The 27,749-nt window shown below is 40.7% G+C and overlaps 1 protein-coding gene across 2 annotated transcripts in view; it reads right to left on the reverse strand.

Moving 5' to 3' along the window:
* Positions 1-27,749, reverse strand: part of itpr1b (inositol 1,4,5-trisphosphate receptor, type 1b) — an 84,356-nt gene that overhangs the window by 53,748 nt on the left and 2,859 nt on the right. For both annotated transcript variants that reach the window (XM_054617487.1, XM_054617485.1), the window contains exons 3-31: positions 24,777-24,847; positions 14,947-15,062; positions 14,675-14,761; positions 13,716-13,874; positions 12,251-12,349; positions 12,064-12,147; positions 11,478-11,624; positions 11,215-11,319; positions 10,952-10,996; positions 10,085-10,239; positions 7,152-7,251; positions 6,903-7,063; positions 6,594-6,735; positions 6,333-6,491; positions 6,072-6,244; positions 5,278-5,397; positions 5,002-5,193; positions 4,646-4,897; positions 4,416-4,557; positions 4,167-4,320; positions 2,989-3,182; positions 2,763-2,901; positions 2,473-2,527; positions 2,198-2,363; positions 1,880-2,047; positions 1,695-1,766; positions 1,461-1,598; positions 395-520; positions 35-235 (exon numbers count right to left, since the gene is read on the reverse strand). In XM_054617487.1, the coding sequence (XP_054473462.1) occupies positions 35-235; positions 395-520; positions 1,461-1,598; positions 1,695-1,766; positions 1,880-2,047; positions 2,198-2,363; positions 2,473-2,527; positions 2,763-2,901; positions 2,989-3,182; positions 4,167-4,320; positions 4,416-4,557; positions 4,646-4,897; positions 5,002-5,193; positions 5,278-5,397; positions 6,072-6,244; positions 6,333-6,491; positions 6,594-6,735; positions 6,903-7,063; positions 7,152-7,251; positions 10,085-10,239; positions 10,952-10,996; positions 11,215-11,319; positions 11,478-11,624; positions 12,064-12,147; positions 12,251-12,349; positions 13,716-13,874; positions 14,675-14,761; positions 14,947-15,062; positions 24,777-24,847 (3,922 nt within the window). The remainder of the gene's footprint in view (positions 1-34; positions 236-394; positions 521-1,460; positions 1,599-1,694; positions 1,767-1,879; positions 2,048-2,197; positions 2,364-2,472; positions 2,528-2,762; positions 2,902-2,988; positions 3,183-4,166; positions 4,321-4,415; positions 4,558-4,645; positions 4,898-5,001; positions 5,194-5,277; positions 5,398-6,071; positions 6,245-6,332; positions 6,492-6,593; positions 6,736-6,902; positions 7,064-7,151; positions 7,252-10,084; positions 10,240-10,951; positions 10,997-11,214; positions 11,320-11,477; positions 11,625-12,063; positions 12,148-12,250; positions 12,350-13,715; positions 13,875-14,674; positions 14,762-14,946; positions 15,063-24,776; positions 24,848-27,749) is intronic.

A 27,749-nucleotide genomic window follows, 5' to 3' on the forward strand; every position in this document is an offset into this window, starting at 1 on the left:
CTCTTTTGTTTGGTATAAAGATCATAGAACGGACCTCAGCCATGACAACGTCCTGACACTTCTTGATGAACTTGTTCTCGGCCTTCACAATGGTCTGGAGGAACTTGAGATATTGGACATGTCGACCATGAGTCTCGGTGCAATGGACAAAGTGCTGAACCACTCGTTCGTTGATCTCACTGCACAGCTGGAAGTTATTCATGAAAATGTGTTGCATGGTGACAGCCTCTAGGATCTGAGAGAGTTGGGAAAAGAGGGAACGAGAAGCAAAAAGAATCAAGTCATGTGTGAATTTCGGATTTGTTTGTCCAAAAGTTAGTATTTTGGAAACTGAACTGTATCAACTGTAGAAATCAATCCCTGTGAGTTAACCTGATATGCCTCTACTACTCACCCCCGGGTTGAGGAACAAGTTGATATGCTTGTGAAGAAGAACCTGATTCTGCTGATTCCCAGCACAGAAATTCTGCAGGAACTCGTGAGCCAGTTTCATGATCTCCTGCATTCGGATATCCTCACCCTGATGCAGATAACATACAATGAGACTTCTTTTTTATTAACAGTACATCAAAGGGATAGTTCGAATATTTTGAAGTGGGGATGTGTGAGATACGTATCCATCAGTGTATATCCTACATTGGATGGTGGTCTGCACACCCCCAGAGAAACAGAGAGGAGCAAAGCAATGTACTGCTATGGACAGGGTGCAGCAGCAAAACATATTTAGACACATAAAAGAAAGGCTCACCATAAAGAAAAAACATCGATGTCAGTTTGAGGGAACACTGTATTTATAATACGTTTTGATGGAGAACTCAAGCAGTTATCTATGTTCTCCTTAAAGCCAAAAGGCCTGACAGGACACTGGAGTTGCTGGTCTATCACTGGTTTGATCAGTTAGTTTGTTTGTGTTATTGTGTGACTATGGTGGTTTAAAGGGTTGGTTTGAACTCACCACAAGTCACACAGTTACCCAAACTAACTAACTAACCGATCAAGGCAGCGTGAGACCAGCAACACCTGTGTTCTTTGAGGTTAATTTACCGTTTTCATCAAAGGAGTGGTGGCTTTGAAGAGAGCATAGATGGATATAAGGGCTTTAGTTCCCCATGGAAAAGGGACCTCTGTCAGCAAGGTAAAGCGCGTAAATTATTCTCAATATGGGGTACACTTTTTTAAAATGGCTAAAATACATTTAGCTGCTTCCCCCGTCCACAGCAGCACATTACTTTTCTCCTGTGCTTGTACTCCTTTCTGTTTCTCCAAACTGGGGGCCTGCAGACTGCAGTCTACTGTAGATGATACACTGAATATGGATAAGTACCCCATACAACCCCACTTCAAAACATCCCTACTATTCCCTTAATGGGGAACTGCAATACAACGTGCAAAGGCTATGTAGAGCTTTAAATACTCCTAATTATTCTGCAGTGATACAATATTAATTTGCAGTGTTGCACCTTCTCATAGGGGATCTGTAGGAGCTCCAGCACTACACTGTGAGCCCCCATGTTCCTCAGCAGCCTCTGCTGCTGTTTCCTACTCTTCTTCCCTGAACTCCCCTCCTGGACACACAGCTTACTGAGACGCAGAAGAACCTGAAAACACACAGCAGGAGACATTTTAATTGCAGGCTAAAAATCACAAACATGAAAAATATTTTTTGTTATTTTTCTTTTTAAAAAGGGGCATACCTCTTTTACAACCCTGTAGTTGTAACTGCTGGTGCTTTCTGACTTCTTCTTATCTGAACCAGGTGAGTCTTCCTGTTAAACAAGCAATAAGGAGCAAGATGTCCATTCAATTTTATAGCATAACTTTAATGAATTCTCCATCTTCGTCAGTTCATACAAGGTTTTATCTTTTTATGTTCTCGTACCTTGTTTTTGTTGTCAGACTCTGAAGGTCCATCTCCGTCATTCCCATCTTCCCCTTGCCTCTTATAAACCCACAGTTCAGACTTCTCTACAATGGAACGCAGCTGGTCCAAATCTGACTTGATCTGCTTGTAGTTGTCCACATCCTGACTGGTCACCAGAAGCTGGACCTAAATTTAGGTGAAGAGAGGTGAGGTGTAGATTTGCATCACCTTAGAGGTTAATCTTGTTAATCCTTACATTTTTCAATGATCAGTTTTGCCCTTGTGAAGTTAGGAGGTGTGCATTGTCAAATATGAAAGCAAAGTGGTGAGGCCTACTTGTTTGAAGGCCATGAGGACCTCCTGCCTCTGGCTGAAGTGTCTGAAGAGCAGGTGAAGGGCTCCAGACACCAGAGGAGGGTAATCGTGCATGGTCAGGTGCAGCAGGACCCTTAGGAATGTACGACCACCGTGGTCATCCAGGTCAAGAGGAGTGTTCTCCTCACTACAAAGTCATTAGAGCAGAAATTACATCAACTTTACCTTGCTTTATCTTAAAGCAAGATCTTGCTTTTATCTCAAAATAGCTAAGGAAAAAATAGTAAGCTACAAACCTTCCTCCAAAAATCCCCTCTGCCTGCTCCTCAATGTTCTCAAAGTCAAGATTTCCTAAAGTTATTAAAATAAAATAATCAAATAGTCAATTTGTCAAAGAAATCAATTTCAACATTTGGATGAGACAAAATGGTAAATAACAATAAAATTAGGTGAAACTAATTTCATGATGGCTTTGTTCCATTAAGTGTCCCAGTAAGCCATGACAGTGGCTTACTCAAAGCATGCTAAAAACCCACATGACTGCTGTAAAAAAAAAAAAAGTCCCTTAAATCAAGTGGGATCTTACCTGGCATCTGACCTGGGACGTTATTGGTTCCGTTCTGACTGGCAGCGTTGTCCGCTTGTGCGTTGTTCTCATCAAACTCTCGTTTGAAAATGCAAAGCAGGCAGGAGATCCTGTAGTCTAGCCGCACATTTAAAATGAACTGAAGGAAAAAATTAAATTGTAACTATACAAATAAAAAAACAAAGGGTTTGCTGACAAGGAAGAACCAGATTTCCTGATGTCCCACCTGCAGAATCTCAATGACCTTGAGCTTCGTGTCCATGACCATGATGTCTTCTCTCTCCGGTTCAACCTGTGTTTTAGCCACATCTCCCTCTGGCTGATGAGTTGGTGTGGTGGGCAACAAGCCCCCTCCTCGCAGCACTACCTGGGTCATCAACTCCCCGACTCCGTGAATGGACTTCATCACATTACTGCCAGCTACCGTTCATGCAGAAACAGAGCAATGATAACATTCAAATCAACACAAATTATGAATATTTGTGTTAATTAGTGTCCCTTGTATTTAGATTGTATATGACACACTTGGTGAATTAACAGTAAAAAAATATAAACATTTATTTGAATGAATTAATAAAATAAGGGTTGGTTAAAAAGACACTTTAAAATATTTTTTTTACTATCTTACAAAACTTTACTTTAACCCATACTTCACATATTAATCATGTTCTTTAATACAATGAAGATTTAGTTGTGACCTTTCTTAAGGTGATAGTACTTATACACAGCCGGTATGTTATCTACTATAGATGACGGAGGAGTAACAGAATTGAAGTTAAGCAATGTACTGCTGTGAATGGGGGCAGCAGCAAAAAATCAGTTCAAGTGGAAATATTCAATATTTTGAACATATTCAATATTTTGAATATTTCCAGCCCTTTATGTTGCCGTCAGGCTGCCCTTTCCGACTGGAACCTGTAGCCGTTATATCCATTTCTGCTCTGTTCCTAGCTACCAGACTTAATGGACAAAAACAGTCCTTTTACCTCGCAGAACAGGGAAGTTGTGGGTCTTCTGCTGCCTTGGTTAGTTTGTTTGTGTAATTGTGTGACTTTGTTCGACCATTACTCCTATCTGTTTCTCCAAACTGGCGGCTTGCCAACCACAAAGGTAATACACAAACTATGAACAAATACTTCATACATCCCCACATCAAAACACCCAAACTATCCCTTTAAATGACTTGCCGGTACTGTCCCTGTACATTGCTGCAAAAATGCAATGTTGATCAGTATTTCATTGAATAAATCGGTCCTTGAATAATGCGTTTGACACCAAAAGAAAGGAACAACAGCTTAAATTACTAATGACAATATTGACTCATTGTATGGTGATACCACATAAAACATTCTTCATCGCTGTACATTAAGTACACAGATAAGCCTTAAGGAGCTGGGTGTTTACCTTTGTTTTCCTCTCCCTTCTCTATCTTGTTGATTGGATAGATGGTGTTGACATGGACACAGTCTAAAATGTTCAGTAAGATCTTGGTCAGTCGAAGCAGGTCGCTAAAGTTGTAGAAACCAAAGTATATGAGGTTCCTTGCCAGGTTCACTACCTATGGACAAAAAAAAAATGTAGAACTATGATTTACAGTTGAATTAAACCAATGTGACTTCTCATATTTTCACACCATCCACAAAGAGGCAGTACCTCAAAGGTAAGCTTGTTTTTCTCCCTGTCAGAGAAGGGAATGTTCTGTGACACCACCTCTCTCAGGTAGTTCTCCACAAAATCCATTGTGAGGCAGAACCGCTCTTTGATCTCATCTCTGGTGGTTCCATCGTTGTCATAGCTGAATAATTAGAGAACAAATGATCAAAGGGACGTCCTTGGGGTTGTAGCAAAAGTCAATCACACGATTATTCATGGCATGAACTCACTCATCAATAGCAATCTTGGAGGGAATCTCAGACCAGAGACGGGCATATTTGACAGGTGTGACCTGCTCCTGAGGGTCCCGGTCCACATGCATGTGCAGCATCAGGCGGCAGAAAGATGCCCGCAAATCAAAGGGCAGGTCCTCATCAGACATACAGCGCAGGATCAGATCCACATCCAGCTGACCAGAGATCTTGTTGATGGCCAGGTACTGACGGTCCAGACACATCCGGGCAAAAAGGTTCAGCTGGCACCTGTGATGCAATATCATGCCAGTTTGGAAATAGATAGTTAATAAGATAGATTGATTAATAAAATATTATACGTTTTCTTTTGTTCATAACCAAAGAAATCTCACCTGTAGTAGCTGACCACTTCCTGGTCCTCCTTCTGGCCCTCCTTTGCATCCTGAGCCAACTCCCTGACGCTCTTACTCCGGATCTCCTTAGAATTGTCTTTCCAGAACAGCCAGACCTCCTCTTCATCCTCCGGCTCCACTGGACTCTCTCCATTTGTCGTCGTCTCGATTTCAAACCTCGACAGGACCAATCTGGAGAACGGCATGAATGTCATTTCCAAAAGCCCATTTCAGTTTAGTGAAAAAGTCTAACAATAAAGAAAATGAGAGGCTAACTTGGTTTCGATGAGGATGTCAGCATTGGTAGGGTCCAGTACTGAGTTACAGATGAGCTCCTGTGTCACAGGGATGGACTTGTGCATGGACACGCAAAGATCTGAGAGGTAGTCCAGAAACCTAGGTACAGAATACGGGAAAGTACATTTAAGTCGTAGGTAGTAAGTATTGAAGCCCATATCTGATGAAAAAAAAACCTGTAAGTCATTATAGTAAAAAACTTTCTCGAAACAATGACTTAGTATCGCAAAATACTGAGAAGCTTTCTCAAAATAATTACCTAATATCTAAAAATAAGTTTTTTTTAGTGTTGCAATACTGTAATTTTTTGCAATTCCAAGTCATTATTTTGAAGGTACCAGGCAGAAATGGGCTTCTATCTTCAAGAGGTATGTATGTTCAATTCAGATTAAATTATAGATGTGTGTAAGGAAGTACAGGAAATATTAATGCCTTTTTTTTGGCCTCACTTTTTCAATTCTATAACATTTCAAACTGTGAGGCCTTCCTCTGTCCAAACTTCTGGACCAACCTGATTCAGATATCCTCAACAGAACTTGACAGGACTTTTAACACAACACAGGCATACACTAACTGTCAGCAAATGACTTGCTGTGCCAAGGTCATGCACAAGCAGTTGCACTCATACTGCTCTGCACACATTTGAATACATTTACATAGATTTACATTCCTCAGGAGCCGTTATACAAACACATCTGACCCAAACTGGCCACAGACACTTCTATGCCAGTTTAAAATACCAGCCAGGCCTCGACCCTTCCTGTGGGCCTCACCTCGGCTCCCGGTTCTTCCTCACTAGAGTCACAAATGTGTCTATCTCAGCAGCGGTGATGTGTTTCTCCAGCAGCTTGCGGTTGTTGTGGAGCAGAGCCGTTATTGTGTCTTCTGCCAGCACATCATATCCTATCTGCTTCTGCATGAAGCGGAACTGTTTGGCTATGTATTCCTGTGGCGACAAGGAAAGAGGGGAAGATTACTGGAAAGATAAGGCTGGAGTATAAGGGGGCTGGAGGAGAGTTGTTGGGTCCACCTACCTGGTTCTTCCTGTAATCCTGCTGGGAATGCCGCAACACCCTGTAGCACAGCCTGCAAATATGTCTAAACGGAGCGTGGCGCTGGTCTCCAAGCTCCTCCAGTCGCAGCATGGGACCATCGCCACTGTCTGTGAAGGGGGCTTGTAGAAGTTTGAAAATCTGGAATGGAAAGGGAGGATTTTAATACCCAAAAATGTAGTTCATCATACACTCTAAAAAAAAAAATCAGTGCAGTTACATTCTCTGAGGTTTAAGGCCAACCTGCTTCAGGATATTCTGCTCTCTCATGAGTTTCTGTCTTTCTCTGTTGGGTTTGTTAACCATGATCTCCAAAACATCCTGCCCACTGTTGGGGATGTCCACCACGAAGAAAACTAGATCCTCCAACAGCTTGGTCACAAACCTGAAGAGTGTACATATGCAAGTATACAAGTCAACACACAATCAGTAAAACTTCACAGACCACTTTAAAAACAGGATTTCTTTGAGAATTTCAGCAGCCACTCCAGTAATTAGTGGTTGTCCTTCCATTACATATTTACAGATATACACATAGTAACAGTACTGTACCTTCTTTCATTCTGTGTAATGGTGCCCTTTTCAAGCTTGCCAGCGATGGACGCCAACACTTTACTCGCGTCATTGGCAAAGTCTAAATCACGCACTTCTGCCGGTGGCACTGGTACGATGGCAAAAGCTTCCTTGTCCTCTTTAACTGCTGATGTTCCAATCTGGAAAATTAATTTGCTTTTAGTACATCTGTTCAGGCAAACTCACTCAGCCATGATGTGCATCTTCACCTCGCCATCAGCTACTCACCCGTAACATAACAGGTTTCTCCTCCTCTTTGTCAATGGGGTTGTTGGTGCTGTGAACCCACGTGTTGGTGCACAAGTGTCTTAGCCTCACATAGGAGCTCCTACAAGTGACAGATGAAATTATATGAGATGATACAAAAATAAATTAACCTGCAGGCCACAGAACAAAATGTCATTATGCTTTGAAAATCTGATTAGTCATTAAGAAGTTACGCAGTTACACAGCTTTCGACTGCTGGACATGCCTTGACCAGGATGGACAAAAATCTAACTAGTAAAAACACTAATTACTTAGTTTTTCTTATCAGAGCATCCAAAAGTATTCAGTGGAACCTTAGGGAATGGAAGTGAAAAAAGAATAGGTCCAACCTAATTAGCTTTCAAAATAAGAATAGAAAAGCCTGAATGTATATGATTTGGTAAAAAGAGATATAATACTTTTGGGGAATGTTACTTTTTTCCCAGTTTCCCAGTGTCAGCAACTAATAATTGCCTTTGGACAAACCTTTCATCTGTATTTTGTATAGTCTGAATTATTTAAAACAGCAATATTAGGCTATTTTAGCTCAGTTATTGAGCTAATTTAATCCCATAAGCATACTGAGCAAAACTAAGCAAGTAAACTAAGGGGTAGCGTGGAGGCTCCTTTTTCCAAGCCCTGTCTGAGGAGAAGCACACAGTACCAGACTTTGAAAACCCTTAGTTTAGAGCACAGGTCCACTAAACCAGCTGCTGGTGTTCAAACAGTAATGAAACACCAATGTATACATATCTGTGTCTTAAAGGTCAGCATCTAAAAGTCTTGACAGGATTGATTGTATTTATTGGGTACAACAAAGACTTACAGTGAGGAGGAAACATGATGATACATAGTCTCCACTTGGTTTAAACAGCGTCACGAGTAACAGACTTTATTTTCTGTATTTTAGACACAATTAACTAGAACATGGGGAATATCCCACAAACATTCATGAAGGAGACAGAATATTTTGACACAGTCCAACACTCCACCACCATATTCTAAGGTCTCATAAATGATGATAGTGTGATTAAAAATCAACATCTCTCAGAAAAGGTGGCAAAAAAAAAAAAGTTATAAACACCAAGACAGGATTTATTGCAGATTGCATTAGACAGCTGCACCTAATAAAGTGCTAAGTGTATATTGATATATCAGTTCCTATCCTTGCTACTCAGAAGTAGCAAGGTATGTAAACAGTCTTCCATGGTAGGGAAGAGGCTGCTTACGAAGGCTTCCTCGGCCAAGCGTGTGGCATTACAGATTAGCCAGTATTGACCTGTACAGTATCATCTCCCCTCCATTGAGCACTAAACCTTCACACATAGTAAAGTCTGAGCCAGCTACGTCTTTCATACCCGCTGCACGTGTGGAAAAGTAGGTGTGTGTGTCTGTGTGATGCTGTTAGCCCTTCAGTACAGACAGCAGACAGTAGTTGTATTCTTGGCAGGCATTACGTTAATGCCTACTGAAGCTAACAGGCTTACAGGTTGATTAGCCCCCCTGGCTAAAGGTAGGAGTGGGAGGATCTAGCAGTCGTAGCCTGCAGCACGCAGGCACGCACCTGATTATGTGACACAATGGAGGCTTTGACGCTAGGTGAACAGCCTCGGCGTTTATCTAATGAGCGCTGACAGGGACAAGTGTACCATTGTAATATCAACAAGAACAAAAAGGAACAGACTGAGCGTTTTTTTTACCATCTTCAAATATTTTGACACATCAAATATATAACTCGGTATGACTCATTTTAAAACTGGCCCTGAAGTAAAATTTCCGATTAACATTTATCTGCCTGATCATGGGTGAAGATATCATCAGGCTCTGTTTATACAACGTCTAGTTTGTGGTTTTAGCTCAGACACGACACAAAGTTCTTACATGGCATTGTCCATAATTACTGTCAGCTTCATAACAATGGTTTCCTGTTCCATGCCATGCTGGGGACTTTCCTTGCCCTCCTCGGCAGGTATCACACAATGCAAAAAGGTGACCAGTACACACGCACACGCACACGCACACACACACACACACACACACACACACACACACACTTCAGTGGCATTATTTCTTAAGCAAAAATAAACTACACTGAATTGACTACTATACACTGGGCAAAGTCTGCAAACAACTTAAAAATTAACCAAATAAAAACTCATAAAGTTCTAAAGTTTTTATCCATGGATTATTTTTTTTAAAATACCCTATTGATATGGCCACTGACAGAGTCTTCTCCTGTTATCTTTCATTCAACAAAAAACAGAAGACTGGGCAACAATCTCTTATTTGAATGTCAAGTCAATAAATGACCAGAAAAAAAACAGTTGGTAAACCAGACATAACAGAGCACACATAACAAAAAGTGTCCGTAGTTGCAAAACCAAACACTCTCAGCACCTCAGAAACGGCCTTCCTAGTAATGCTCCAAATTCCCCTTCAACTTTACACGAGTCAAATCATTACTACTGCCACTCTGATTTGTTGTAGTCTTGACATCACTGTGGTCTTGTGGTGTTGAAATATTTGTCATCCCACCCATTTCCCTCCTATATGTTCCAACATCCCTGATGTTATTTTTTTCCACTAAAGGGCAGAAACATGGTTTCCCTTGAGAGCTTCTCTGACATTGTCTATGATATTAAGTATCACTTCCTGGGCATGTTTGCACATTGGTGCGGGTATAAAACAGCCTTGAGCAATACTATATATGGCAAAACAAATACAATTGACATGAACAAACCAACTTTTTTTCCCATTCTGTTGATGTAAGTAGAGCGAGTGATATCATGTTTGTATCATCAGATGCCGTTCAGTCGTGTTCTACCACTGTGATATCTGAATGTACATTTTAAATGAATGTACCCCTCCCACCAGAAGAAGTACTCTTTGGCATGTGGGTATACTCTGTATTATACCTGGGAACCATGGAGTCTCCCCCTCTTAGAGTGGTGGGGTCCAGCTCAAAGATGGAGGAGATGTCCATGCCGTCGGGAACTGGCACCAAAGTGTACATGATCTTCTCCTGCGGGGCTCGCAGACGACCTCGTAGAGCTTCATTATCTGCATCCAGCTAGAGCGAGGAAACACAATGTGAGAGAGAGAAAAAGAGAGAGAGAGAGAGAGAGAGTGAGAGAGAGAGATAGGGCAAAGCACTGGATTTAAACTGCAGTGACGTTCACACGTATATAAAGCCACGCTATCAATCCTGAACCACCATGAGGCAAAGGAGGGTGCATGTTTTCACTTTAAGCTACTGGTTGCCACTGAAGCTGATTTCACACTCTTGACTGAAGTAGCGCAAACCATAAATAAATGCAGACTGTTGGGCCTTGTTGTCACATAGTTGAGAACTACAGCTGAACACAACATCCCTGTTAGGTTCAGAGTGGTTTGTACAACACTGCCGCCTAATGGTGATTTTCAGTGAGCCATACATCAGCTGAGAGATGATGCCTTGGTGACACCCAGTGGTGATCTACTGCTACTAAACTGAAGGCACACGCAACCTAGATGAAAATAGCTTTTTGATGATTGAGGGTGCCGAGAGAGAAACCGGACGGCAAAAGACAGCGTGTGCAGACATGACAATGACTTTTTGCGCTAGGGTTGCAGCAGCCAAGTAAAGATTATGTGACAGTACCTGGAAATTAAAGGGTGTAAAGTCCACCACCTGGAGCGGAGAGCAAAGATCCAGCACAGAATTGAGCGGATTAGATCAATAGAAGTGGGGCAACCAGCGTGACGTTGCTAAGCACTCAGGAGGAGAAGAGAAAAAGTCTTACCGAGGACCGCTGCTCAGCACTCTCCTCCTCAAAGTCTTGATTCACCTGGGAAAACACACTCAGGCATCAGTCATTTCAAATTGTGGTCACTGGAGCTGGGCATCCAATTTACCTGTCTATCACCACATGGCTTTAGATGATGTCAGAGTACTTTGCTGTTTAAAACTTGACTAAATGCAGCCATGTTAGAAACACACTGTATGAAAGGCAATTTATAGTATCCATGGGTACAGAGATAAAAAGGTAAAAAAGTTGACACACACCTCACCCATCTCAGCTGCCAAATAACACCCTGTTGCCAGGTGTTTAAACCTGAACAGGCTGTTCCAGTAGCCTGCACCTCCTCTACATGGGTCATGGTGAACCACCTGGAAACCGCAAAAGACATCGAAAAGAAAACATTATGTTACGTAAGGGCACTGGGCTGTTAAAAACTAGTCTTTTGGTTATCTAGTAAATAAAAGGACAATGACAGACACCACAGAGTGAAGTAGCTTTTTAATCAAGGAGAACATGCTGTGCTAACCTCTACTTCCCACAGCGCTTTGCTGCTGGTGGCAGAAGTGGCAGACTGCCTACCGGTTGTTCGAAGGAAAACATACTGTTTCTTCCTGTGGTCGTCACAAGTGAGGAACTTCTCTTGCTCAGCATGAAACAACCGGACGACATCACCCTGCCATAACATACAAAGACACACACACACACACACACACACACACACACACACACACACACACACACACACACACACACACACACACACACACACACACACACACACACACACACACACACACACACACGCACACACACGCACACACGCGCGCAAAGTGTGTAGAGAATTAAAAAGTGAAATCTTTCACACTTATGTCAATTTTGTATGGTTTTCATTTTCATGCAGGTGATTGTTTTTTTTTTTCAATGTATCTTAAAAACTGTGTCCAAACTGTTTGATAACGTAAAATAAATAAATAAATAAAATGTGTTTTAGTTTTTTTTACAATGTTTAATGTGTTTTAATATGTTGGCTTTGAAGATGCATTTTACAAGAGGTACTTGTGAATTTTGATTAATGTAATTGAATGTCACAGTAAAAACCTGAGGGTACCTACCCCTTTGAGTATTGTTTCCTTGTTGTCACTCCATTTCATGAACAGAACAACTTTCCAACTTGTGTTGCAATTTACGGAATTAACCTGCCAGGCAGAGAAGAGGAGTTTGTACATGTCTTATTAAACATATAATATTGGCTTTTAAGTTTTCTTTTCCACTTTAATAAAGCAATTGTGTCTTATTTACCTCATTGCATCCTGGGTTGTCGACTAGCTGGTGGGTGCTGGCATGCAGAGGCTGACCCGCATTCACAGGGTTAAGAACCACTTTATCTCCAATCACCACCTGCAGGAGGAGGACAAATAAATACACAGAGCACACTACAGTGGGCGACCTTGGCCCAGTGGTAGAGCGGGGTCGTCCTTCAATCAGAAGATCGGTTGTTTGATCCCTGGCTCCGGTAGTCCATGTTGATGAGTCAGTGGGCAGGACACTTAACCCCTCATGGGTGTGAATGTTAGTTAGTCCTGAAGGGCAGGTGGCACCTTGATTGTTAGCCCCTATCATCTGTGTATGAATGGGTGAATGACATGTAGTGTCAAAGTGAACTGAGTCGTCAGACGACAAGAAAGGCACTGTACAAGTACATGTCCATTTAGCATTTTAAGATTAGACGCATTCAACTAAATTGTAAAACATAGTAATATGTTACTGTTACTAAAAAAACAAGATGTAATACCGTGGTGCAGTATGGAATAGAAAGTAAGTGTCAACTAACGTCCTTAAATACAGACTTCTCTAAAAGTGCAAAAGAAAATCTTTAAACAAGATTAAACATGGCTGCTCTGAGGGCCACTGTGTGCGTCTGTGAACTCCATTTATATTCCAAACCAAAAGTATGTCATGTCCCAAGATATCAGCCATCATTCTTCAATTCTTTCTCTTCCTTCACACCAATGGGAGATCATGCTAGCCCTCCAGATAAGCACTAGGGGGAGTTTGGACCACATGGTGTGCGAAACGACGGGGTCAGGGTGAGAATCATTGAGGTGCAGCCCTGACACTGAGCATCACTCAATAACCGCAGCAAGGGTCGATAAATATACACTTTGTTCTAATCATCATTAACTTATTTTCCTTTTAGAGTGTGACATCATCAATCAATGTGCATGTGAGTGGATTATAGCTAATGGCAAGAGAAAGTGCACATTTGGACCTCAAACTGAAGCCTTTATGTTCTCACAAACTCATTACACAGCATGTTAGCACCCCTCTCCATTGACCTTGACCAAGACCCCGGCCTCAAAACTGTACTGACTTCCCTTGTAACTAAATAGTTAAGAGGGGTCAAATGCAGATGACGCATTTCCCCCCGAGGGGATTAATAAAGTGTGACTTAATTGGCTAATTAGCTGTCTTAACTCTATCAACTTCCATCAGCCACTAGCAGAAACTGAAGCATGATCAGCAAAGGTTATGGCAATGTGGTTCGTGCTAGGTTGATAGCATCATATCTTACATTAAAGACTGACCTGGTGCTTGGATTGGGCTAATTGTCCTCCATCTTTAATTCATTCTGTCTTATAAAAACACGCTCCATGTGAGCTCATGTGACTTCTGTTTTTTAAGCCCAGTGAAAAGCCGTGAAATACATCCTTAATTTCCCCCACTGATCATAATTAGCTCGCATCCCACACCCCGCTCTACCCACACTGTCTCCCAGGGACCGCAGCTTGTAGAACGGCTGGATGTAGAACCAGGATCCCTCGTTTCCCGCCGAGTCCAGAGTCACTCTCATGGCGTTCTTCTCCAACAGTGCAGGTAGGCGCTTGTTCACAGTCAGGTATTTATTGCTTTTCAAGTGCAGCAACTGTTGGTGAAACCAGAAACAGCATTAAGACACATAGCTACTATCAATAACATAATGCAGACAGTGGAAACCATTAAAGGTTGGAGCAGAGATGGAAACGTGTCAGTCTGAAACAACTGGTGCCAAGGGAACCAGTCCCTGGCACTGTGTGGTGTCTACATTTCTTACTACTTGAAATCTCCTTAAATGCTTCTCATGACCTCTGTTGGTTCACCGATTAAAATAGTTCCCACCCTGTCAAAAATAATCTACTACCAACTAGACTGAAATCATAAACTCTGTGTATTTTTGGGCCCACAGCAGAATTAGCTATAGCCCAACTTAATCCCACAGCGTGATGTTTTGTGTCAGAACTGGTGACTTTCCACAGAAGAGTAGACCTGATGAGCCTTTGATAGAAAATGACAACTGCACCTGTCTTAGTTATTTGTTGTCTTAATAGATTCCAATGGCAATCCAGGAACCAATTAGAGGTCATTAATATTAGAACAACCTGAACTGTACAGAAAGTACAGAATGTACTGTTTCCCTGGTACGTGTGTCACTGAGAAAGGAATGCATGACCATTCTTGGTTTCGGATGAGCTCATACCTGTGTGCAAACTACTCCTGTGCAAATAGCAAAGCACGATAAGACATTAGAACAGACAGCTTTGCAGCATGCCTGTGTGCTGAAGCAATTATTTAAAACTCTTCTCTGATTACAACTGAATTATAGTCAATATTACCAAACACAGGTTGTAATATAGAGTGTAGATCTATTTAACCAAAGAGCCTTATCTCGTAGGTTCCTGAACACACCTGAATGACATTTCCATACTGGATGACTGATCCCAGCAGCTTACGGTTTTCAGACTCATTCTGCTTCTTCTCCAGGTCAGCGGCATGCTAAGACACAGAGCAGGGAAGACAGACGCTCAAGGAAAACAGAGGGCATTCACTACTGTTTCTGGAAAACGTGATGCTGCATATACATTTCACATGAATACAAGGCTGGAGCTTTGTGTCAGTAATACACCAATCCATTGTTTTCACCATGACAAAAGTCGAACTAAGGTGAAGAGGACACTTACATGAAGTTTAGTGAGGAGGACTGTGTCAGTGGTGCTGTTGCCTCCAGGTTTTGCCGCTTTCCAGAACTGTTTCTGTGCGGAGTATCTGTTCATAGGGCACAGTTTGAAAAGGCAGTCTAGGGGGGAAAAAAGACAGGAAGAGAAAGGTCAAGAGCCAAACGTCATTATTCTGTATTAGTTCTTCTTGACATATACCAGGCTGCCTGAGCTCCTCCTAAAAAAAAGAGACAACATTTGGGGATTTGGTCCACTGGTTATATTAGTAACGGGAAAATAGACATCAAAATCATTGAATGTATCTTCACAGTACTTTGACGATCCACATTAACACTTTGGAATTCTCTAGGTTATCTGTAATAGCAGGCCACGCTTTAGATTTCAAGTAGGTGTGATTCAGTTTGGGTTAGAAAGCAGTACATCCTGCACACATTTTAATAACAAGATCAGATAAGTGGGAACCAGTCAGACTCCATTTACTCCTGGACTTACTGGACCCATGACTATCTGGACAAATAGTACTGGGTCATATTCTCCTGGGGTTCTATAGGATTCAGTTTATACAATACCATATATATTTTAGAGGTAGGAATTATAACAACTTTGTCAATCTCGACTGGTCGGCCAGTCTTGACAACTAATGTTCATCTTGCCATGAAATTTGCTCTGGAGGGTAATTTCATGTGTCCATAACTTCCTCTAGTGACACTACTGGACAAAAATGTCCACCTCTTCATAAGAAATATCAGAATCCAATGAAGATATTGCACTGAAAGTTACTGAGCATATTCATGCTCCCGACAGGATAAACCATTTGAATGTGGGACCCTCTGTGGTCCCTCCTCTTGTGCTTCCTTCTGACTGAAAACAGTGTGAAATACAGCATTCTAGTCGGCCCTCATGATGTAAGAATTGGACATGAAATGGTGCAGATCCGGTGGTGTGGCCTTTAAAGGACATCAGGGATAAACTACCTGCTGGGTAGAGCAGACGTCTGCTCTTTGGGGTGCTAAGGAGTTGGACTGTCCAAGGGCAAATATTTGGACCAACTAACAGCTTCTGGCCATTGAGGCCAACGAGGGGCCATTCATGCCGCAACTGAATTCTGTTTTTAACATCTAGCAATTTTTTTAATATGTAAAGATCCTCTTTCCTTATCAATGATTTTACACCAAATAAATGGAGAAAACATAGAATAGTAAAGATGGCAACATCTTTGATGATGTTTGATGAACAAAAACGTTGTGGATTAAGCAGGACAGCTACTGGGTCACCTCATTTTCACTGTCGATGCTTTCAGACATAAACTAGTCTTGCTAGTTAACTTGCTCTGCTGCCCAGCAATTATATACTGTTTTAAACAAACAGTGTCAGAAAGACTTAAATTTGCTAATTTGTCCTTTTTGTGCATCTTATGTTCAAACTGGAAGAAACACTTCTAAAAAAATAAATACACAGGATATGAAAGCTTTTTCATTAATTAAGAGACAGTCTCTTCAAGCACATACAGCATAGCGATATCTTAACTGCTACAGGGGACCCAATGAGCTATAACCAGGGTAAAAATAGCCACTGGGGCTGCCTCCTTTTAAAATGCGGCCAACACAAGAGTCTCCAGGGGTTAGCCATCATGGACCATGGGGTTGAGGACAGGCAGAGAGGAGGCCAAGGACCAATAGAGAAAATGGGGCACTGGGAGAACATCTGTCTGACCGGGATGAACAATTGGGGTTATGGTGCAAAGTAGAAAATAAACTGGGACGTATGTGAATTTCATGGACAGGGAGGTATTTTGTAGTCAACACTAAACAATGTAGTTCTGTTGTTTGCATTGATTCATTTTATTCTAAAAATATAACTTAAAACTTTAAAGTTTGATCTGCTTAAACACACTTTACAAAGAAGCTCAGTACCCTTTGCTTACAATCCCAGAATATATTGTGTTGCATTTTCCAATAATCCATTTATGTCTGACCTGACCTGCACAGTTTGGCTCTTTCTGCAAACTGAGTTTGATTTAAGGGAACATTTTGAAGAGACCATAACAGTATCTGGTGTTCACAGGTGGATTTAATAACATTATTAATGGACACATTCCACTGAAGATTTATTAAGCAATACCAGTGCATCAATGGCAGGGTCTGTAGCCATCATTAATGGTATCTGTTACACCTGTGTTTGACAAGTTTAATGTAAAGTTTCTCTGTGAAAAAGGTCTACTGGTACGATAAAAGCGTATTCTGTCAGAACAGAGGTTTTCGCACAAATAATAAAGAAACGTCTGCTCCTTCTCTGAGATACTTGATTGTAGAGTTTGAACTTTGACTTTCTTCTGGTCGCGTTCATCAATGTGTCCCAAGATGATGACCCTCCATGACTAGGTACCACTCTAGGTAAATGGGTATTTTTCTTGTGTGTTTTTTAGTTTTGATTAACTGCCCCAGAATACATCTAATGAAACAGCCAATGATTTCCATCTGATGTGATAATAGAAATAGCATCGTTAGCCAGTCATCTCCAGACCAGGGTGATGAACAAAGATGCAGCGTGTGAAATTATCTGCTGCTTTTGTTTCAAGAATTCCTTGAAGCAATGTTTTCTCTTGCTAAACTGATCTGCCAAATTATATCAACAAGGAATTGCAGATATGTAACTTGCATATGGCTCATATTCTGAAACAGAAATAATTAGTGTGTTGTCTGCTCATTTTGGTTTTCTACTTGAGAGGTAGACGTCCCTTTCGTCCCAAGACTGGGATGAGTTTTTTTTTTGGTTTTTTTATGTTTTGTGCATGTTTAGAAATTTGTGTCATTCAGAAGAACCTTCTACCTGTGAAGAATGAATAGGTTTAACCCTTTGAATTTCTCTTTAGCCATTATCATGTAATAATTAGCAGATGCTGGAGCGGTATTTCTGAGTGATGCCACAATTACGGTTTTTTTTTTTCAATCAATCAAATAATTTTATTTGATTTTCCCACCCAAGTACAACACAGCTATGAAAAACTCAGCAACAAAGTATTTTTGAGAGACAATATCTTGGCAACTCTAGAAAGTATGGATGCCCCTATTTATTGGATACCGATCGTTATCATCCAGGAGCTGCACGATAACAATAACGTGGTTGCTCAGGCGTGCGACACGCCACTAAAACAAAACAAAACATAACATGCCGGTGTGAAGCACAGTCCTGCTTGGACTAAGTAGCAGAGCTAACAGCTAAGTAGGACAAAAGTTGCATTGAGTGACATCATGATTCCGGGGCGAAGATAAAATCATGAAATTTGATCTTTCAAAATCTAGTTTTTGGCAAGAAACTTGAATAACTACAGCTGTTTGAAAGAGATGTTTTCACAGCAATATAAAATAGATATTAAGAGAGGAAATTACAACCTGTATCCAAAAACAAGATCGGGGCATTTCTACTGGTAAGTCCACACAATGTCAACTGCTTTCACTGAAACTACTTTATACCAAAGAAAGTAGCCCATATCTTGTGTTTTACTTTTAATGATGATTTAAGTATCATTTGATTAAACAGCTTAAAGACAAAACGAGCATAACATGTCCCAGAATACAGTGCAAACAGTCTGCAACACAAACAACATGATTTTAAGCACACACAGATGCTCAACAGTCTCTTGCATGTTCAGTCATCTCTCACAGTTTTGTGTGCAGCCATAACGAAAGGGAAACAAACATGGCAATGTATCAACCACTCAGGTCAGAGAGACAGAAGTTGTGTGTAATATGCTGTGCTACAGCTCCCTGCTTTACAGACTTTCTATTTTACAGGTGCTATTAATAATCAACATGTTAGGATTTAGTCCTAGTACACTTTGCTTCGGTTTAACACCGGCTTTATAAGAGAGGTGAGATTGCAACCTGTGGTGGAGGTAGACATGTCTTCACATTTAATATAAAAACTATCCTTTGGATACAGAAGAAGAAGAAGAAGAAGAAGAAGAAGAAGAAGAAGAAGAAGAAGAAGAAGAAGAAGAAGAAGAAGAAGAAGAAGAAGAAGAAGAAGAAGAAGAAGAAGAAGAAGAAGAAGAAGAAGAAGAAGAAGAAGAAGAAGAAGAAGAAGAAGAAGAAGAATTAATACAAGCAATAATAATAGAAACAACATGCGACGCCATGCATTTTTATTCCTTTGTAGTTTCGTATCTGACAAGTTCTACTTTTGCTTTTACATGGCCATTGGTTACTCTGCTTTGAATATGATTTGAATAGCTCAGTTATTAACGGACAAGTGAACTCGTTTCTTTGCATCCCCAAATGGAAAGGCAGTATCTTGTTTAAAACCCATGCAGAAGTATGATCCAGTATCTGCTGTTCATTCAGTCTAGTTCTGGTAGGGAGAACTTGTGCATAGGCCTCTGTTGGCACAGAGCCAGTACAGCTGGCAGCAGATAACAGTGAGTAATAGTTTGCATTTGTACCAGTAGTAATCAATTGTGGGGAGAAATATATGATGTGGACATTCAGGGCAATAAATAGCAAGAAAGTCAAGAAGAAGTTTAATTACGGGAAAGGGTTCTTTATTGTTGGGTACCTTTTCTTCTGATCAGTGCTGTTCTGTGTCTTTCTACAATAAACTGGTAAAATCAGTAAACTATTCTTCACAGAGGTTTAATAGTGTCAAAGCAACTGTGCTTGAAAACTGGCTATATGGGAATAGTCTTGAAAATCCTGATAACCAATGCAAAGAAACCACAAAGAATAGTGGCAGTTGAAAAGCTATCAAAGTCAATGTCTTAAAATGTATTACATTAATTTAGATTTCACAACTATTAGGCGTTTAGTCATGAATTTATCTAAGTAGTAAATCTATATCTCAATTTTATCATAAACATTTTATCAGACAGAGACAATATAATCGGCACACTCATTTCCATCACTTAAATCAATCAGATAAAAAGATAATGATTTGTATTACAGCTAACGAGCCACTGTCTCTAAAAGGTTCAGACCAGGAAGTCGTGTTTATTGTAGGTGTAGTAATGAACAATCCCCTATGGTTGGTTGGACTATTTTAGAGGCATGATCTGATGCCTTGCATGAAGTGGATATGAAAATTTCACTCTTGAATGAAACCTAATACAGCCCTCCTTTGCAGTAGAGTGTGCAATGGTGACACAGTTACTACAAAAAGGTGTTTCTATTCGTTGCATGTACCACACACTGCTCCACGGTGTATCACCTGTTTTTGCTCTTGGTTTAATTTGTTGGCTTAGTAAGAAAGAAAAAAAAGAAGCTACTTATGGTTAACATTCATTCATTCATTCATTCATTCATTCATTCATTCATTCATTCATTTTCCGTAACCGCTTGTCCTGTAAAGGGTCGCGCGGTCCCTATGACTATCACAGGGCTGACTATCACAGGGCTGACTATCACAGGGCTGACATATAGAGACAGACAACCATTCACGCTCACATGCACACACCTACGGGCAATTTAGAGTCTTCAATGAGCCTTAGCTGCATGTCTTTGGACTGTGGGAGGAAGCCGGAGAACCCGGAGAGAACCCGCGCTGACACGGGGAGAACATGCAAACTCCACACAGAAAGCCGTCTAGCCCAGGAACTGAACCCGGGCCCCTCTTGCTGTGAGGCGACAGTGCTTATGGTTAACATGTTATGCGTAAAGCAAATTTCGTGAAGTAGATCATCAATTTGACTGAACAAAGAAATGCTTGCTATTGGTCATGCCTGGATCAAGCTCCAGCAAGGTCACACTGTGCTGTTCAAACACCAACCTTGTTTACTGGTCCGGCAGCCATGTGAGCGTCGCTTCAGTTCTAAGAAAAATCCATGTTTAATAATCCCACTTCCAGATAACAGCCATACTCTGCACCTGCTGTGAACCGACGGGGAACACACTAGAACCGCTAAATCATATGAACAGGACACACACTGACATACTGTCACAACAGACCAACCCACACAACAGCTGCTCTGATGAATAACCAATTCCAGATGTACATTGAGCGATGCAGTACAGTCAGTTCTGGGGTTTGTGTTCAGGCTGTACTTTGAGGTGGTGTTGTACTAGAACACAAATATTGGAAAGTGTATTAATTAAAACACCTAAGAATTATGCTGTGATCCAAAACTAAACACAAACTAAATACAGCATCAGCAATTACCATTTAATTCAGGGCTTTTCTTCTACAGTCTTGTAACATTTCCAAAAAGGTTTCATTTTATTCCAACACTCTTGCTATCTTCCTCCTTCACCTATGTTAAGGCAATGTCTGTTTATACATGGGACATTTATCATCAATCACGACACGTCTGTCTTGGCTGATGTTTATATTCGACTCTTGGTTCCCAACATGAAGGGCTGGACCCCCTAAGGGGTCGCAATATGGGACAGAAGAAGAAAAACATTTCTGCCCTAATAAGTAGTTCATTTCTTTCTCAAATATTGGCTTTTTTTCTTCAGATAAACAAGAGTTTTACCTCTTTGGGCCTCAGACACTTTTCAAATGAAACCACCTAAGAACTCGTTGGATAACTGTTCACGGCTCGAGACTTTATGCAACTTGTTACAAGGAGTCTCGAGTGGACACTGTGTAGAACCAGCAACATAAAGTTGGAAATACATTATACAATTTAAGATTGCATTCTGAGCCGTTTGTGGAGTAGCAAGACTCATTTTAAAGTTGGTAAGATTTTCAGATTTGTAGATCGTTGATTGCCATGCAGCGTACAGGGGTAAGCAAGGACCAATCATGGCCCGAACAAATGCTCCCGACCAACGAGCAGACATTTTGGATGGAGGCTCTCAGGCTCCAGCACTATTGAAGCAGAGCCAGGAGTGGATTCAGTGCCTTCTTTTTCTCTCTGCGTCTGAATCACAACAGGCCGGGTTTCAGCTGATCGGCAAAACAGTTTCATATTTCTGATATTTTGCAGGTCACATTTACACAGGTGTGCCGCCCCATGATAGTTAACTTGAATAAATATAGTTTCATTGGTTTACATTGACTTTGGGATGGTTGAAATTATGCCATGCAGTTGTCATACCAGTGCTCTACCCCTTTAGAAGCATTTATATTGACTTTTTAGGAAAAATATACCGTGATATTTACCGAGGTATAAATGTTAGGCCATACTGCCCAGCACTATTGTAAATCCTACTCAGAGTTATCAAATCTTTATTGACAACTATCAATAGAACGGTCTGCAGGGTCAGACGGGTCATTTTATTTTTTACCCTTACAATGTGAGCACTCTGGTCGCGGCTTGATGATCACCCCGTGAATTGTACCATAGAATAAGAAGTCTGACTGTATAGAATTCTATGAGAAAATGACCTTACTTCTTACCTTAGTAAACAGTAAACATGAGTTTATGGTCAGAATCTCTAGTTTCAAGTCTTCTTCAATACAGTATGATGTTGATTTTGTCAACTATGGTCCCATTTAGAGTAAAATAGACAATATAACAGGGTATGCTGTGGGGCACGACAACCTTGTGATCAAGTCCCTACCATGGCGACCTGTGAGGATAGAGGGGTAGCAATCCCTCCCCGGCTCCACCCTCTCATCCACAGGACCATCAGTCCTTATAAAATGCGATAGATGATTATCATGGAGTTTGATAGTTTAAAGGGGTAAGGAAAGCAAATCAACAAATGAGCTGCACCTGGTCTTCACAACAGACAAAATACATTGTATTTTTAGCCACATTTGCACTGATTAGCTGCTAGTTAATCAGGGCAAATGCTCACGCTGTCAGGTTACAGCCTGTTATTAGATGTTAAGATGTAATGGCAGGTTGCTGTCATGAGCCTGCTACTAAACTCTGAAACGCCTGGCATTCTGCCTGAAATCACAACAAAATCACTACAATTTATACAAGTCTTGTACTTGTGCCTGGACAACCAAACAGAATCTTCCTAGACAAGAAAAAGTCAATCTAAAAATATTTTCCCTCTGGTTAGGAAACGTTTAACTGTGGACCATAATCTTTTTTCGAAGGCAGTAAAAACTCTACAGTAAATACATTAGCAATGTTTGACAGTGGCATTGCAATACAGGGTAGTAATGATCATTTTGATATTCTTAATTTTGTTCATTTGTTATTACAGACTTATTTAGAAGTTATATATACAAAATTTGAGCAACTTCTCAAAAAGGGAAATTCCTCCCACTGATATGAGCCAACTATGTAAAAGGACTTGTCTTCTGACCCATTCTCTTTTTTGGCCTTCTTAAATCAAACAGACACTAGCTCTAAGGATTATCCGCATTTTCAGTCATGAATGGTTTCATAAAACAGAATTCTGATTCTGAGATTTACTTCAGGTTGCGAGCAAAATCAGCCCTCTGACTTTATCAGGTTTTTGTAACACAGTTATAGAAGCCAAATAACCTTAAAGGAAATGTCACATGATATCAAACTATGGTCAAATGTATATGGATCTATGTTGTGGTAAAAGGATCTTAGAGGATACAGTAGTGAGTCTTTGTATGAAGTATTCTCTTCTTTGTTATACACACACTCAACGACAACCCTCAGGAAAGCACAGATTATGATATATTTAATAAACTCCTGCAGGGCTTACCATACATACAAAAGATTGATTGAATTCAATCAATTTGGACGGAGCACTGTTCCAAGTAAATGGAAATGAGATTGGCAGCTGTGTCGTTTCACTCTAAACTAATTAACAAAACACGTCCTTCGGAAACCTGCCAAAACTAAAGATGTATTTGCTAGGAAGTGGCAGCCAATTTTAGACACTTAGTGGATACTACATTAGCTACACCTGTCATCACCTGGTCATCCGTTTCTGTTGTGATTGATGACAGAGACAGAACTGTATGCATCCATCATGTCTTATGTGTGCCAAATGTTTTCTTAGGGCCCTTCTTTCCAAGTGAGCACATCTGAAGGCAACAGCTCTCAGTGGCATTGGTCAAACCGTTTTTCAAACATGCTTACTAAAAGATAATATGCAAATTTAACCATTTCCATCTTTACAGGGTTTCAGGAAAAAGAAAGTGACTTTATTTACAAACACATTAAAGCAGTGAATGTGTTATCTAAACTGGGATCTTAGCCAGCACACCAATTTACTCTATTATCACTTTTGAGTAGAGCGCTCACAGCACGAGAAACTAATATAAGGAGATAATTATGAATTAATTTACATATATACTCCTGCATCACAAATATCCCAGGCCACCAGAGAATCATCTAAACAAATACTCAATTAAATCAAAAAAGTTAAGCAATCAACTACAACATGTGCAGCTAAATGAAAGTAAAGTGAACAAAGAAAACACACAACTGCATACTGAAAACACTGGCACAAACCCAAAGCCTATCCTATCATAGCCAGTAACCCCGTATATAGCCTTGATTTGTCAAATACTGATGTACTACAGGTTTGTATTGGCTTTCTATACAAGAAAATCCACTTAACTAGATCTGTCTTATCTTTATCCGTACAGAATAACATCTCTGAGATTAACAATGTGTTTTTCAATAGTGTCTCTGTTTCATTAGGCAGCAATGGCCAAAACGGATGGGACTCATATAGCAGACACTTGACGGAGACCTTTTGAAATGTAGAGAATTTTACGGAATCAAATTCTCTTACTTTTAAAATTCAGCTGACCTGTCTGAGAGAAGACCAAAGACCATGTCGGAAAATAAGTAAGGACAACAAAACAAAAGTTTTAACCCAACCTGCTGAAAAGTAACTACTACAGTGACATTATTAAATTAATGTTTAATGTAATACACTTAAACTGCCAATTATACTGACTTCATCGAAATGTCATTAAGTAAGAAACAAGTGATTTTGAGGCCTTACCTCTGAATTTCTTGGGTGGGTTGTTGAGGTCACCTGTGTCTGGTTGTACCACACAGCGGTCGTCCACAAGCCTGAAGAACACAGCCATCATTAAGAAGAGTCAATCACATGCAACTTTTATAGAACATTATATACTTTTTTAGTAAAGACATTATAAGTCAGGTATTGAGTTGCTAACAATCTCAAGTAATTTTGTTCACAACAATGAATCAAATTAAAAGTCAGATACATTGAAATACACCCTTACAATAACTATATACCCATCATTTGTACAACATGGCCACTGAGCATTTGTCACAGAATTTTGACGTGTCATAGCAGGAAAATCACAGTTAATGTAAAATCCATGTAAATGGGTCAGTTCCAGGGTCCTGGTATTAGCCCTTGCTTACTGGGACAATTAAATGGAACAAAGCCATTATTAACAGTATTACTAACCCCTGTGCTTTTGCTGCCAAGTCAAGTCAAAATGTCAGCTGTGAAGAAGTCCAACTGGACATAGAGACTGCTTGATTTAATGAAGAATGCCAGCTCATCCGTAGCACATGAATAGCAGGATCAGTGTTTTTTGTTAACGATGAACATAAGGTTGGAAACACAGGGAAGCTTGCATGTTCATATTCAAAAAGGGAAATTCCCCAAAGATGTATAGTGTGAAGAACACCTGCAGTTGTCACGGATATTCTCTGTGTCTCTGGGGCACAGTTGCAAAATCTGTTCCATATACCAGTGAAAGAATTACAGAGGGCTACTTCACCCTCCAGAATCTGAGCTGCTGAGAGTAAACAACAGTTTTTTGTTGGATGCTTTCGCCGACTACAACCACGAGAGAGCGAGCCGTTTGTGCGTTACATTACAAAAGTTTCCTTCCTCATTGTGACAGAGGAGTGCTCTAGACCTTCTTCAGGATCCAAAAGGTGAAGTGGAAAAGACAACCAAGACCAGGGCTATTTATGTCCTTGTGATTTGCTAATTTAATTGTCTGCATCCAAACAAAGAGTGACACTTGCCAACGATCCGCTGCAGCAGTGTTGTTGCCCACAAGCAGCCAGCATGGCAGAGAGTTACAGCAGGGGAAGACAACGTGTATAGCATATTTTCAGATTTTATTAATGATTCATTTCTACCAAACCAAAGTTGATGACTGTTGGTACAGTATAATGAAGACGGTTTTGATGAGTTTTATTTTGTTTTTGTACAACTCAAGTGTGTTTTACGATGCGTTAACGAGGCAGTTAAGCCGGTCTTAGTTCAGTGTAAAGAAAGAAAGAAACTTGAATTCAGAAGGTGTACAGTTGTATTTTGTGTAAGAATATTTCCTTCCATTTTGTATGTTTATTTTGTTTATCAGACAAAGCGGCATCGCAACTCGGGTGCAATGCATCCTGGTACATGCAGGCACGGAGATCATTTTTCTTGGTCAATATAGCACACACTTGGGGAAATGTTTTGCTTCAGTGGACTACATTTACCATGATCACTGATAGGACATTCCCTAAAGGATTTTGGAAATAACTCTCCAAGACATGAGTTCAAAGTGTTAAACTAAACCGTCAAAATCTCTGCAACCCAGCGAAAGAATTCACACCACCGCAGGAAGAAAAAAAAAATGCTTAAAATAACAGAGCCGGTATAACATAACACAGCATTTTTGCCCAGGAATTAATATCTCAAACATTATGAAAGGAAGTGTGCATAATGGGAGACGATGTAAACCATGGACTGAGAGGATGAGGATAAAGATTTCTGAACTGACACGTTACCTGTTAGGGGTGTAAGAAAATATTGATTATAACACTTGAATATTAATAGCAAGGTGTAATATATCGCCTTGCTTACAGTATTGCACTATATCGTGATTTATTGAATTGTATCATGATATGTATCGTATTGTAACGAATGCAAAACAGCGATACCTCAACAAAAAAAAAATCAATATCTACTTTAGCACCATTGTTCCACCTTGTTTTACTAATTATTATACTAAACATGTTTTTGAAATGAATAGCCCCATCATACTCAAGAGTTCTGGGGAACCCCGTGGGAATATTATGGAATAGTAGAGCAGCACATGTAATACAATTCAGTAGGAGGCTCTAGTCAGTCCAGTCAGTTGCATCTTTTTATAGCTCATGCAGTACACTCTGCACTGCAGGAGCACTGATGATACAGTAAGAAAGCGCATGGTGTGAGAGTCTCTTCAATAGGAATGAGGAGCCTTGATCACACTGATGCACCGATGGGCCACGGTCCAAAGACAACAAAGGTTTTTCAGGGCTCATCTGTATCCAAGGTCAAGAAGAAACCTCCTATTGCATTGTGGGATACTGCATCGCGGCCGTATCCCATCTCCTCAGCATCAAGAGGACATCGGGTGCCATCCTCTCTGAGCCATCAGTGGTCCAGGTGGCTGCAGCCGTCTCTGAGGGGGGTTACATTAAGTGTGCTGACAGCTAAAGAAACACCTAATACAACGATGCTATTTATAGCCTCGTCCTCTAAGCTCCTCTCTTTAACAGCGAGCGCTCACAGCACCGGTGTTTGGGTTGGGGGGGAATTGATTACTAGGCATAACAACGCTAGATGGGAAATTTGACAAACGAGCTCTGTCATGGTGGCAGTCTTTAAAGCCGCCCGCACATTTGTTGCCATGGTGGATGACGCATAACACCGGACTGAGAGAGAGGGAGAGGGAGAGAGAGCGTGGTTTCTGAGAGTGGACGAGGAGGAGGGCTCTACGCGGCCTGCGGTGAGAGGCAAACAGAGGAGTGACATGGCAAGAGGAGGAAGATTGTAGCACTTTAAAAAAAGGAGGAGAGGGAGGAGAGGGAAAACACAAAAGGCTGTGATCATTTTCACCTCAGAAGGAGAAAAAAAACAAACAGATTGTGGCAGAAAATAGCAAAGAAAGAGAGAGGAAAGAGACAGACTGGAGTCAGGAAAACAGAGCCTGACATGTCAGATATGGAGTCA

This window comes from Anoplopoma fimbria, chromosome 17 (genome assembly GCF_027596085.1).
Source record: "Anoplopoma fimbria isolate UVic2021 breed Golden Eagle Sablefish chromosome 17, Afim_UVic_2022, whole genome shotgun sequence".
NCBI lineage: Eukaryota > Metazoa > Chordata > Actinopteri > Perciformes > Anoplopomatidae > Anoplopoma > Anoplopoma fimbria.